This window comes from Ostrea edulis, chromosome 3 (assembly GCF_947568905.1).
Source record: "Ostrea edulis chromosome 3, xbOstEdul1.1, whole genome shotgun sequence".
In the NCBI taxonomy this organism is placed as follows: domain Eukaryota; kingdom Metazoa; phylum Mollusca; class Bivalvia; order Ostreida; family Ostreidae; genus Ostrea; species Ostrea edulis.
Window position 1 is genome coordinate 12554411 of NC_079166.1, and position 15308 is coordinate 12569718.

General features: G+C 37.4%; 1 protein-coding gene across 1 annotated transcript; it reads right to left on the reverse strand.

Moving 5' to 3' along the window:
• Positions 1 to 8647: 8647 nt before the first annotated feature.
• Positions 8648 to 12902, reverse strand: LOC125675381 (uncharacterized). Its single transcript, XM_048913015.2, has 6 exons — positions 12649 to 12902; positions 11362 to 11775; positions 10443 to 10796; positions 10022 to 10114; positions 9509 to 9612; positions 8648 to 9102 (listed from the first exon to the last, which is right to left on the reverse strand). Exons 1-6 carry the CDS (start codon positions 12716 to 12718, stop codon positions 9055 to 9057), a joined length of 1083 nt encoding a protein of 360 aa, XP_048768972.2. The 5' UTR covers positions 12719 to 12902; the 3' UTR covers positions 8648 to 9054.
• Between the last annotated feature and the right edge of the window lie 2406 nt (positions 12903 to 15308).

Below are 15308 nucleotides of genomic sequence, written 5' to 3' on the forward strand. Positions count from 1 at the left end.
ATATTAAGAAACAAATTCACTTTGATTCGACTTCCGGTTCCGATTGACTTGGTCATGTAGGTTCAAATTTCGGCTCCTGGATTTTATATCTAAATTCATATGTAACCCATTGTGATTGGTTTTTAAATCATTTGGAAAAGTTATAAGACAATCAAGACGCATCATTTTATAAAGAAAAACTGTATACGGAGATTTAAAAGAAACTTTGGACTTTTCTTTGTTGGTGAATACTTGTAAGTATCAGTTCACTATGGAGGACAGTAGGAAAAGAAACCGTGAGGAAATGCAGACAAGTCCAAGTAAGTCTTTCGAATACGTGGAAAAATATGAACTAAATGATGTCATGAAAGGCTTAACAAGCATCCGAAGTACCCTCGCTAATCTTATGATAAGTTTTGAGATACAAAGAAAGGAGCTGGCAGATATAATTGATTGATTGATTGGTGTTTTTCCACCACACTCAACAATTTTTCAGTTATCTGGTGGCGCCCGGTTTTTATTAATGGAAGAGAGAACCCAGATACAATGTACTTGGGAAGATACCACCGACCTTCCGAAAGCAAACTGAGAAACTTTCTCACTTACCGGCGCGAGCGGGATTCGAACCCGCACCAACAGAGGTGAGAGGCCGTGTGATTTTGAGCGCAAAGAACGATGTCTACGGGAAACACGGTGTTGAAAATAGACTCCAAGAAGTTCAAGCTCAAGCTGATGACGCGATCTCACAAATCACAGAATTTGATCACAAACAACACAAACTGCTCAGAGAAATAGCAATGCTTAAGGATCTTGTAGTGAAACTAGAACAGAGGGTAGACCTTCAAAATCATCAAATCCTAGAACTCAAACTGAAAACCACAGAGACAAATGTTATTATTACTGGCTTAATTGAGAGAGAGCGTGACATTCTTCCCGATCGCATATCAGTTTTTCAAACAACACTTGGAAATGTCGGATGAGGAAATCAGCGAAGATTTCCCAGACCTGCATTTATACAGTTTCAAGACATTTACCAAAAGGAGAAGATCATGAAAAAAATTCCTAAACTCAAAGCTAAAGGTGTTCCCATTAGGATATCCAACCATTATCCCGAAGAGATGAGAGAGAAGCGCAAGCGACTCTATGATCTACAGAACAGCTACAACGAGAAGAATATTCCTACAACGATCAAGGTGACAAACTGGTCTTCAACAACAATGGATTAGTGTACCGTGAAAAAATTGCCAGACCGAAAGCATGCGACTTTCTTAAAAATCCCAGCGACAAAAACCTGTCCGAAATCCACCAAGGTAAACAGATCGATGACAATGGGAATCGTTTTACATCGCATGCCACTAGAGTATCATCTGTAAAGCAGGTAAATCAAGCCCTTAGAGATATTTTCAGGATTCCCTAAGTTTCAAGTGCATACATATTCACAAACGCAGACGGAGTGATGCACGAAGGAAGTGATGATGACGGAGAACACGTGGCTGGCCGAGCCTTACTGCAGGAATTGAATGGCCAATTTGTCTTAAATTGTGTAGTAATGGCTTCGCGTTGGTTTAGTGGTAAAATTGGTGCCCATCGATTTCGACATATTCTGGAGGTGGGAATGAGCGAGTAACCAGCGTAAAATAATTGCTTAGCTCCGTTTTGATCAATCACTCTTGTTGCAATGCATAGTGATACGCATATCAACTGTTCTAACTTTATAAAACATTTGCTTTGTACCGAGTACATTATTTAGTGCAGTATAGTATATACAGATACATATTCTCTGATTTATACATGTAATGTGAATCCATTATATCTTGATTTAATTATTCACAAATTAGTGTTAGACATAATGTGAATTTATCATTGAACAATCAGTATTATGTCGTTATATCTAAATCATTATTAGCCAGTAATTATATCTGACGATCTGGTTTACCAGATTTTTTTTCTTGTCAGTACTATACAAATTATATTATTATCATATCTGACGATCTGGTATCCCGGACTAAAGTCAAGCTAGCGGACAATGAAAATAAGGATTTTTCCTAACATTTATCGCTTAGAAAATGTACGTATAACGAACCCGACAAAAAAGTACTCTCAATATGCGGCACCTAGCGCCTAAACTAGGACTTGTAACACTTAGGTGACCACACTATACTTACCCTTTTGAGGCTAGATCCTTTTAGGGGGTCAATGCCCTAAAATACCCTGTGGTCACCTGAGTGGCACAAGTCCTAGTTTAGGTGTTACGCGCCGTACCTAGACCCCTATCGCATATAGTTAAAAAGTAAAAATAAGGTATATTTGGCACCCCGTGCCCCAAATCGGTGCATATACTTACCCTTTTGAGGTCAGATCTCATTAGGGGGTCAATGCCCTAAAATGCCCTGTGGTCACCTGAGTGGCACAAGTCCTAGTTTAGGCGCTAGACACCGTACCTAGACCCCTATCGCATATAGTTAGATAGGGTATATTTGGCGCCCCCGTGCCCCAAATCGGTGCCTATACTTACCCTTTTTGGGGTCATATCCCATTAGGGGGGTTCATACCCTAAAATACCCTGTGGTCACCTAAGTGACACAAGTCCTAATTTAGGCGCTAGGTGTCGTACCTAGACCCCTATTGCATATACTTAGATATAGGGTATGTTTGGCGCCCCCGTGCCCCAAGTCGGTGCCTATACTTACCCTTTTGAGGTCAGATCCTATTAGGGGGTCAATACCCTAAAATCCCCTGTGGTCACCTGAGTGGCACAAGTCCTAGTTTAGGTGCTAGGCGCCGTACCTAGACGCCTATCGCATATAGTCAAATAGTGAAAATAGGGTACATTTGGCGCATCCGTGCTTCTAGCCTAGGTCACGCAAGCCGTTTGACTTCCCACTCAAACGCCTTGGAGCGTTCTATTTAAAAATATTACACCGCGAGGGGGCGCTATCGAAAAACTGAAATGGCGACACCGAAGAAAACAAAGAGCACAGCTGTTGTTCCAAATGTCAGTTTATGTGTCGCTTGTTCTAAAGAAAGCAAACGCTGTGTTTTTGCAAGTTCGAAACTTGGTCCTTCATTAGAGAAACCAGTGACGATATGACCAGACTTATGCTGACTTCACGAGAACTAGTAGTACTATGCAGGTTTTCTTCAAACATTAATTGCGGTAGAATCATATACAATAGCGATTTCCCATAGCCTGTTGGTAATACTTCCAACACGTCTGACCTATTTGCTAATTTAAGTAAACACTCTTTCTGTAAAGGTTTCAGCGAGAATTCGATTTTTAAATCTGATAAAACTTTGTTTATCTTCTGTTCGACTGCGTCCGTCATCGTTATGCATCAACCAATCAGCTGCTTTATCAGAATTCGGATAAGCCTCGTTATGGAGTATAAATGTTTATCGTAGAATGCTCCTAGACTTTGTCTCGTAGAACACTGCACTGACAAACGTGTAGTTGACCTAGACTACCGTGCCCCAAATTGGTGCCTCTACTTACTCTTTTGGGGTCAGATCCCATTAGGGAGATCAATGCCCTAAATTGCCCTGTGGTCACCCAAGTGGCACAAGTACTGGTTTAGGCGCTAGGCACGGTATATTGATAGTACTTTTTTGTCGGGTTCGTTATATTATGAAAAATCCTTATTGTCCGCTCGACTGACTTAGGCCCAGCATTTTGGAGTGAGAGTACCAAACCCCCGTATGCGTAACCTGGACGGAGTTTACCCAAGATTGAGCGGAGGTATAAATGTCTAGGTGTTGCATGATTGGCTAATATCAAGAGTGAAATTATTTGGAATTAAAAGAAATGTTATAGAGGTTCAAATTAATTGTCAGGATGAAAAATTATCACACAACATCGAGAAATGACTGAGGAAATTACCCTAGTAGGGGTGTTATTAAAATGAAGTGTGTAATTTACTGCAGATTGCTATGTGTTGTAAAAAAGTACAAATATGGCCTATAAAAGGCACAGGACCCTATATATTTTATGTCATTTTCTATCAACACTTGGAATGAACTTTGAAATGTTTGTGGTCATTTGTTTAAAATCGATATAGTTAATTAATGAGAGGGCCAAAGGTTAACATTGGGGTCTGTGGGAAATGATACTCTTTTCCCTAAAGAGACCTCATCTGGTAACTTTTCAATCCGGAAATAATGCTTATTTCACTTTATTTGAAACCAGAATCACGTTTTTCATACATTTTTATGAAAATTGGATTACACAAGAGCCAATGGGATTGAAATCACAACATTTCAGTTTTTCGAGGTTCTATAACGATTAATTAGTATGGGGTTCTAAAAATATCCCAGTAAAGGGGGAGGGTAATACCACAGAAGTACCAGGTGCCGTGCCTAAAATACAGAGATGCCTAACCAGGTGTTAGTATCTCACATATCAACCATTCTGTCATTAAAGGCTTTGTATCGGCCTGGAGATCCTGCTTTGTCTCAGAGGCAGATTTCTAGGGAAGGGGGTGGGGTACAAATGTTATCATATAATCTAATTTGCAGGAAACCAGGTAATAACCATTTTATTTATTGGGTACATATATAGTGTAAGTTTCATAATATAGTAAAATTGTGTAGAATTTACTACTTAAGATAAGAGTATATTAAACAATTTTTGTGGAATTTTCAGGAAATTTGGGGTCATTCTCAAATTCCGGGTAAAATCCACCCGGATGAAGATATGAACAAAATTTTATTTTAAAATGATTGTATATTCCATAACAAACAAATCACATACGATTTACAGATATAATATTTATTACAGTCGTCAGCTAGATGGCGAACTTGGGACATTCTCAAATTCCAGGTAGAATCCACCCGGATGAAGATATGAACAAATTGCAATTAACTTTTTTTCCAATAGCAATATACAGTTGTAATATGAGAAATGAGGACAGCTTTTTACATTTATACATACAGCGTTTTCTTGAAATCTTATCCGTACAGATATGCTTTAATAGTTGAGTAAAAGGATAGTTGAATTGGATTTTGATAAGTCTTACATATGTATTTTGTGCCAGAAGTGGAAGCTTCACGTTGATTGAAATCAGGAATTGTAGTTTCTGTGGACCTATTACCCGCTCATTGTTCTGATCAATCAGGAACTGTAGTTTCTGCGGACCTATTACCCGTTCATTGTTCTGATCAATCAGGAACTGTAGTTTCTGCGGACTCATGACCCGCTCATTGTTCTGATAAATCAGGAACTGTAGTTTCTGTGGACCTATTACCCGCTCATTGTTCTGATCAATCAGGAACTGTAGTTTCTGCGGACCTATCAGGGCCGTAAGTAGGGTTCTAAATCAGGGGAGGCAGGGGATTGGGGGCCGCCGATTGACTTTACGACTGAAAATGACACTTTTTAAATCCCAATTTATCATGTTTGTGTTTCATTTGTACTATGTAAAGAATCGTAATATGGTGTCAAAGACAAAGGTGCTTGTCTTCATTTTAAACATATATCCTATAATATAACATTTATATAATTTTATTTTCTTTTTTGCCAAAAAATCAGACGAGGCAGTTGCCTCGTCTGCCTCATCGGCAGTTACGGCCCTGCCTATTACCCGCTGTAGTTTCTGCGAACCTATTACCCGCTCATTGTTCCGATAAATCAGGAACTTTAGTTTCTGCGAACCTATTACCCGCTCATTGTTATGATCAATCAGGAACTGTAGTTTCTGCGGACCTACTACCCGCTCATTGTTCTGATAAATCAGGAACTGTCAGTTTCTAAGGACTTATTACCCGCTCATTGTTCCGTTATCAGCTAGATGAATCATAAGAAACAAACTAACTATCATGTTCCTTTTGGTTTTAATCTCCTAAAGACATTATTTTTTCGTTTTCAATACGTTTTTCCCAATGTTTAACATTATAATTCATTAATGAAAGGTAAAGATAATGAACAGTGATCAATGAAAGGTGAATATAGCGAACAGTGATCAATGAAATGTGAAGATAACGAACAGTGATCAATGAAAGGTAAATATAACGAACAGTGATCAATCCCATAACTCCTATAAGAAATACAATATAGATAGTTGGGCAAACACGGACCCCTGGACTCACCAGAGGTGGGATCAGGCGCCTAGGAGGAGTAAGCATTCCCTATCGACCTGTCACACCCGCCGTGAGCCCTATATCCTGATCAGGTAACGACCCAACAATCAGTATGATTGATTGATTGATTGTATGTTGTGTAACGTCTCGCTCGAGAATTTGTTACTCATATGGAAACGTCACTATTGCCGGTGAAGGGTTGCAAAATTTAGGCATATACTCGGCGCTTACAGTCTTTGAGCAGGGAGGGATCTTTATCGCCTCACACCTGCTGTGACACGGGACCTCGGTTTTTGCGGTCTCATCAGAGGTACCATCCCATTTAGTCGCCTTTCACGACAAGCAAGGGGTACAGAGGACCTATTCTAACCCGGATTCCCACGGGATCTATCAGTTTGAAACACGTCAGACAGCATTTTACCCAAGTAGGCTGTATTCGCAAACTAGATCGTTATATCGACAACAGAATTTGCGAAATGCTGACTTTAAACGAGACTGTTGAAACCCCTGCACCATCAAATTCTTTGTCATAAGCAGAACAACCTCTTGTGTATTTAATCAATTGAGAGATATAAACACCATATACAGGTGATAATGGAATATTGCTACATATATTTGGAAAGTTGACGATGGAGAAGCTGAAATCACCCCGTTTGTCAAAAAGTTGAGTTGTTAGTTTGCCGTTACTATCTACTTTCAATAAAATATCTAAGTATGAAGCAGAAGTGGACGACTCTGTGGTGTCTTTTATTTTGAGTGCACAGGGATATATCGAATCGACATATGGATGAAAATTATTTCGTTTAATAGATAATACGTCGTCGATATATCTAAATGTCGAATTGAAGGCCACAGCAAGATATTTCTTCTTCTCACATAGAGGTTTTTGAATAAATTCTGTTTCGTAGGAGTGTATAAACAGGTCAGCTAACAAAGGAACATAATTCATGTTCATAGGAATTCCAACAGACTGTTTTAAGACCTGATCACCAAAGACTACGAAGATATTGTCAATGAGGAACTCCATCATATTATATTATATTTCAAATTCAGGGTACTTTTGCGTGGAATAAGAGTAAAACTAAGTGGGTTGAAAATCAACTTAGAAATTGAAATTTCAATCCAATGTTTTCAAGGGAGTCCGTGTAGAAAATTACGGAAGCCGATAGGTGCCAGGGTATAGAATCAATATCTTGTTTAACTGGCGGCCGCCTCTTCATTTAACTGGCGGCCGCCACTTATTATCTGGCAGTCGCCATATAAATTAACTGTCGGCAACCACCTAATTCATCTGGCGGCTGCCACTTAATTTATGTGGCGGCCGCCACTTAATCTAACTGGCGGCCGCCACTTATTATCTGGTGACCGCCAGTTAATTTATGTGGCGGTCGCCAGTTAATTTATGTGGCGGCGCCACTTAATTATATTGAGGCCGCCAGTTTTAACTGGCGGCCGCCAGATAAATTAACTGGCGGTCGCCACTTAATTTATATGGCGGCCGCCACTCAATTTAAAACATTCATATGGCTGTCACCAGTTATTCAATTCCTCTCTCTTCCTCTATCTCTCTCTCTCAAAATGAAAGGGATGCAATCCATCTCCAATGCTTAATATTATGTATATATGTATATGTGATATATATATATATATATATATATATATATATATATATAGAACCACGGGGCTGACCCTCCGTTTTTTTTACAACGTTCAATTTCTATTATTTTCATATGCAAACTAAATTATTTTCACATGTGAAATAAGATTAATTTGCGGATTGATCCCCACCCCACTCTTTGGGTGGTATTAATGAATGGTAAAAATTTAATAATGAATGAACTGATCAATTGAAGGATAAACGGAGTCGCCTCCCTCCAATTTAGGAGTGCGAAGTTTGAACAAAAGAGACATTTTAGGTTCCTTTTCTGTTTGTCAACAATTGTAGAAGACAATTATCCTACGACTGTCCCTATATACTTTGATAAACGATGCTGCGTGTTTGCGTACTATTCTAAATCTTTCCAAAATAATCACTCAGCGATACGAATTACATTGTTTTTGCAATTGACAGCCGCCATATATAAATTAAGTTGCGGCCGCCAGATAAAATAACTGGCGGCTGCCAGATAGTTCAGTTCAGTTCAGTTTATTTCTTTGTGCCATCTGGCACATCAGATATACAATTTATACATAGTGAAATATAAGGTGAACAACATACACATAATCAGAGCTATAGATAATAAGTGGCGGCTGCCAGTTAATTTATATGGCGGCGGCCAGATAATAAGTGGCGGCCGCCACATAAATTAAATGGCGGTCGCCAGTTAAATAAATATTAATTCTATACCCTGGCACCTATCGGCTTTCGTAGAAAATAGCCCAATCCGTGTGCGGCGAAAACTTACATCTTTTCAATCCGCGCTGAGTTAGCATCCGCACTTTGCATTGTGAGGTCAAATGTTTTTACTGTAACAGATGAACATCGCAACTGCTATATATTTCATGTCTTGCCACGTTATGTTCGCCGGTCTTAATAATCCAATTCACAATTTTCTGAATAAGTGATTATTTGTATTGAAGAATGTATAACATGTCCCTGATTTAGATCATTTTATTACCCTGTAAATTCAAATATCCTCATCTTATCATGGATCATAAGTACACGACAAAACAATTATTCGTATACAGTGTATCATCATAACAATGAACGGTGAAATTTTTCACACAATCTATCGTATTTCTGTGTTATTTGACAGAAATCTTAGTTTAACAATGCGGAATATCCAGAGTAATTGTTACCATAGAAATCTGAAAAGAATCAAGTCCGGTGTTGACTGTGACTTCAGATTTTGAATATAAACCTGACACTTTCCTGAAAGTAAAACACGAATGTACCAAATTGACCATTAAAACATTTACAATGCTGAGAACATGCATGTACATCATGACTGAGGTCACATCAATGTGTCCTTGACACATTGTCTCTAATGAATGACACAGCCGCTACTCTATCTCTTCATTTTCTGGAAGGTTTTTAATTTCCTCTCCAACCTGTAATGTATAAAGGAATGACAAGCTAACGATTATGTCTATGAATAACTGAAAACTTAAAAGAATTTCAACAGTCTTCTTTAAAGTCAAAGTTAAATCCTAAGATCGTTTGTTTTTTTTTTTTTTGTTTTTTTTTTTTATTGCAAATACATATCCTACTTTAAAAACACTTGAAATTACATTGCATAAGGATATCTCCAAGTCAGCAATGGTTTTAAAGAAAAGTGTTTCTAATTACTTTTGAATCTCTCTCTCTCTCTCTCTCTCTCTCTCTCTCTCTCTCTCTCTCTCTCTGATATTCAAGCGCTTCTTGAGAAAAAGAAAATGTTTGCAAACGAACAGACAGCAGACATGCATCGAACGAACAACGAAAAAAGCCAGCTCAGGTAAGTCAACAGTAATATACCTTTCTAAATCTGTATCTCCTGTAGATTACTATGCCTAAGATGATACAGATTGCTAAAAAACACAGTCCACCTGCAGCACTCCCTATCATTAGTCCGATTGTCTCTGTGAATAATAAATATAAAGACGAATTTGACTCCACTTTTTTGGCACACTGTTTTCCCCTATAATAGCTCTAAAACGTCATTGTTATTTCGGATTTCAAACATTTCGGATGGGCATGACAGAAGAGACATTATTTGTCGAAATGCGCATCTGGTGCATCAAAATTGGTACCGTATAAGTTTTACATGTACAAGTACTTTACAGGATATGGAAACGGAATATTTCATTAAAGGTGTTATCCTCGTGCCTTGTTCAATTCTTTACGTCAGTTGCGTATTTCTTTTAAACATTGATATTAGAATGAATTTTCTTTTCTTGTTGCATAATATTATCGGCCAGCTTTTACACGATTGTGCATGATTTGCAAATACGCGTAATTTCAAGAAATGTCTCTACCCTAAATACCTACTTTCTGCTTCTGATAATGGTACATCCTGGTCTGCTATGTAAAATCGACCACTTTCATCGCAGGATATCTCAACAAAATCGTTACTTGAATTCGCTATAATAAGAAACATAATATGTTCTGATTACAATAATAGACATTTAACGACACTTATTCTTTTTACAAGAAGGTAAGTTATAACGAACTATTAGTTATAAACCTTTTTTCTCTCGAAAAATACACATCTTTATTCACAATGCAAAAACTATGTTGTTGATGCCAGTACATGTTATCCATATAGCTTCCTTATTAATATTTGGAATGTTAAAATAATACTTTGTGGGGAGATACAAGTACCAATAATCTCCGTTACAGAAACTTTTAAATGAATATGGAATTCCAAAATACTATAAAAGTAGGTTTCATCCTTTACATGTTGACCAACCTCTAAACCCAAGCCATATAAATTCAGCGTTATGCTTGTTCGTTTTGAGCGTGATGTTGACGCTGGACGTGTCGTTTAGAATCAATGTCGGATGGAAAGAGTTGTTGTACGAATTATCTAGAATCTTTAGTGAAGCTCCGTTATCGATTTCCACGTGCTGTAATGTGGACATGTTAAGGCGAACATCCATGGTCCAAACTTCGACAACCGATTTATTGGATGTTTTAACACTACATGTCACATTGTTCTCCAATATACCGTCCCAATAAGCGTCCACACTACCCGCAGTCAGATACAACAGATTACCTCTACTTCGAAGTTTCAAATCTTTCATGGGTGTCCCCATCCGTGTTTCTGAAAATAATTAAGTTTGATTTGAGGCATGATATTTACTGCATATTGAACTTCATTTATTATGCAATAATGTGGATTAGTTTTAGATATTCTGGGTACCCGTATTTCACGAGTTTAAAAATAAATACAAATGAATTTCATATTTGCAATAAACATGAGAGTATGAACTCAATCGGATCACGTACTCGTTCTTTTCAGTAACCGGTAAGACGACTCGTAGTTCATATCATCATGTATGTTTAAACAAATGAAATTTATATTCTATATTTACACCGCATTTTCATTTTCTGTCGGAAAATTCCCCAGTCATTAAAATAGACGTACTATATTTATCAATATTCGTACGCACATCGCTCACACTCACGAAGATATGGTTATCATTTCAGTTGGCATAAACATACATGGCAAAAAAATGGAAATTTGGATATATCGTTATAAAGAAATTAACTCGAGGAAATAACTTTCTAAAAATAGAGAAAAGTAAAAGAATGGCGATTGGCAAAAACCATCCTCAATGAATCTTATTATGAATAACCCACGAGGAAATCTGTTTAAACCTCCTTACTTGCTATGCAGTAATATTCCAAATAAGCATAGTTTGAGACCTCTTTGTACGTTTCACTGACGTTACAGCCCATGTCGATGGTTGACTTCCACACTGTCCGCGTTTGTTCACATTTGTTTCGTCCAACACAGTTTGTCATGAACACTGTCCTGTTCTCGCCATCGTACTCATCCCTGCAATCATGATCTCCATCTATATGTCCACAACATTGCTCTCGTAGCGGATCATTTTCACCGTATTCATCATCGTATGTCTTACATCCTGTTGAATTTGGTTTTGCACCGACGAATACTTCTAATGGAAAGATGAGTCTTGAATTATATCCACAATCGGCATTTACAAAACTATCGAAAGTCGCCCCATAGCATGAAGGATTTGACGTCAGAATGTCTTCATATGCAAATGCATCATATCCTAAAACAAATAAATAAGTAATCAAAAGCAAGTACAAACTTAACAAATGGAACTTGAATTTTTTGTATGTATCTGCACTTTAAGGAATTGTGATTATTACTTTTATTCTTAAAATTTAATACGCCACAGTAACGTTTTATAGATTTTGATAAAATATGTTAATAGCTTGTGAGAATTGTATTTCCTAACGATAGGTGCATGACAGTTGAAAATAGGAATTTATATGACAATCAGCAGAAAAGGTGAAGATGGATGAGTAAGCATTCCCTTTCGTTCGACCGGTCACACCAGCCTGAGCCCTATATCTTGATCAGGTAAACGGAGTTATCCATAGTCAAAACCAGTGTACCAAGGACGCCCTAACAATTGGTATGAAACTATTTGAACCAATGATAGGTTGTATTCTCATACTAGATCGTAATTACGACCATAAAATGTTGGAAATGCTGACTTTAAACGAGACTGTTAAAAACCCCTGTACCATAAACTTGTTTGTCAGTAGCATGTTTCTATTTGAAAAAAAAAACCAACTTATGATACACGTATAGAATAAACTCTTGTGTATCGAATAAGTTGAGATATAAAAAAAAAACATATGCAGATGATGATGGAATATTGCTACATGTACATAAATATGGGAAGTTGACGATGGAGAAGCTGAAATCATCCCGTTTGTCATACAGTTGAATACGTTTCCATGGATATATGGAGATAACAACTAACGGCATGTCTACATCATGGTCATACTCTTCATGTGTTTGAATAAAACTAACATTAGTAAATCCCATTGACAATGCCAAACGGGCTAGGACATTTATTCACTTGTCAAAAGAAATAAATATGTGAAACCGATACGAAAATTGCATAACAAACCTTGAATGAGTGTAAATCCGAGGATAAACAGGCGGCATGTAGAAGATATTGCGCTGGTGTGTGACTTCATTCTCCAAAAAGCAGCGGTAACGTGTATGTTTCTATATTATATGGAAACATACAAATTTATATCACGTGGGCAATCTGTCTTTGATTAACGACACTCAAAGGACGATCGATTTTCGTACTCAATCAGGAAGTTTAGTTTGTTCTATAAGTTATGAGATAAGCAGCGCGCGGCGATCAGTTTATTGATCCTCAAATCCAAATATGTGATGTCTATCTTACACTCATCTTTGCAGTTTACAAACAACAAATCACTTCTTTTTTAGTATCTTTGTATTTACCCGATAAAATGTACATACGATGTTTCCATCTCTCTCAACGATAATCAAACAATACCTCAGGTAATCAGAACCGCATAGGCTATCACTGTCGCTATACAAATATAATTGCGCAAGTAAAGAAGGGTCTGTGCATTTTGTTGAAAAGAAATGAACTTGAAAGTATGGCAGATTTATTATATTGGTGTACATAGTTTTACATTGCAGAGAAGTTCTGCTAAATAACACTTATTTCAGAGGTAGAGTCCAATCTTTATAACGGGATATTGTATTCAGTGAGAGATCACTACCACATCGGGTTATATGAACACAACATTGAGCTCAAATATTCACAGTACATTTACGAGATGATTTTTTGATTCCTAATGAGTAACATGGATTATATTCTCTGCCCTATACTAAGATGCTTTGTACTATACTACGACGCTGGAAAGGGACACTAAAATTGACCCCCCCGAAAGCTAATGAATGTGGTGGAAGTGAATCAGCATGGTTTTAATTAATTTGTGTATATCATTAACTTTTTTATTTCGGTGACATGGGGGATCAAAAACAACTTTAAAACGTCTTATGAACAAGTGAAGATAATAATGCATACAGTGACCGATCTCATAAATCCTACAAAATTTAACGATGAACTATCACTTCTTCTCACGTATTATTGCAAACTTAGTTATAAACTATCACTTCTTCTCACGTATTACTGCAAACTTAGCTATAAACTATCACTTCTTCTCACGTATTACTGGAAACCAAGAGATAAACTATCACTTCTTCTCACGTATTACTGCAAACTTAGTGATTAACTATCACTTCTTCTCACGTACTACTGCAAACTTAGTAACCGATAAAGTATTACTTCTTCTCACGTATTACTGCAAACTTAATATCCGATAAACTATCACTTCTTTTCACGTATTACTGCAAACTTAGTAACCGATAAACTATCACTTGCTCTCACGTATTTCTGGAAACTTAGTAACCGATAAACTATCACTTCTTCTCACGTATTACTGCAAACTTAGTATCCGATAAACTATCACTTCTTCTCATGTATTACTGCAAACTTAGTGATAAACTATCACTTCTCACGTATTATTGCAAACTTAGTATCCGATAAACTATCACTTCTCCTCACGTATTACTGCAAACTTAGTGATAAACTATCACTTCTTCTCACATATTACTGCAAACCTAGTATCCGATAAAGTATCACTTCTTCTCACGTATTACTGCAAACTTAGTATCCGATAAACTATTGCTTCTTCTCACGTATTACTGCAAATTTAATGATAAACTATCACTTCTTCTCACGTAGTACTGCAAACTTAGTATCCGATAAACTATCACTTCTTCTCACGTATTACTGCAAACTTAGTAACCAATAAACTATCACTTGCTCTCACGTATTACTGGAAACTTAGTAACCGATAAAATATCACTTCTTCTCACGTATTACTGCAAACTTAGTATCCAATAAACTATCACTTCTTCTCACGTATTACTGCAAACTTAGTGATAAACTATCACTTCTCACGTATTACTGCAAACTTAGTATCCGATAAACTATCACTTCTTCTCACGTATTACTGCAAACTTAGCGATTAACTATCACTTCTTCTCACGTACTACTGCAAACTTAGTAACCGATAAAGTATTACTTCTTCTCACGTATTACTGCAAACTTAGTGTCCGGTAAATTATAACTTCTTCTCACGTATTACTGCAAACTTAGTAACCGATAAAGTATTACTTGTTCTCACGTATTACTGCAAACTTTGTATCCGATGACTATCACTTCTTCTCGCGTATTACTGCAGACTTAGTATCCGATAAATTATAACTTCTTCTCACGTATTACTGCAAACTTAGTATCCGATAAACTATTGCTTCTTCTCACGTACTACTGCAAACTTAGTAACCGATAAAATATCACTTCTCACGTGTTACTGTAAACTTAGTAACCGATAAACTATTACCCAGATAGGAAGCTAGCATTGGGCCAACGTTGGGCCAACGTAATCAGTTATATTGGGCCAACGTTGGCAAATGACGTTGGCCTAATGTAATTTTGCTCATCGGCCCAATGTTGGCCCAACGAGTTGGGCAACGTTGGCCCAATATAATGCGAGTTTTCTTACGACATTGGCCCAACATTGGATCAACGTTGGCCCAATTTGTGTTACATTGGGCCATCGTTGGCCCAATGTCATAGGTAACCCTGTGTTGTGTGCCTTTTTCGAATATTAGCCCAACATTGAATCAACGTTGACCCAATGTGTGTGATATTGGGCCATTGTTGGCCCAACATCATAA

Coding starts and splice junctions, on each gene's coding strand:
- LOC125675381 (XM_048913015.2), bottom strand. CDS start 12,718: ATGAAGTCACACACCAGCGCAATATCTTCTACATGCCGCCTGTTTATC. Junction 9,613..10,021: donor ACCATTATCAGAAGCAGAAA/GTAGGTATTTAG, acceptor TATTATTCACAG/AGACAATCGGACTAATGATA. Junction 9,103..9,508: donor GGAGATACAGATTTAGAAAG/GTATATTACTGT, acceptor TATACATTACAG/GTTGGAGAGGAAATTAAAAA.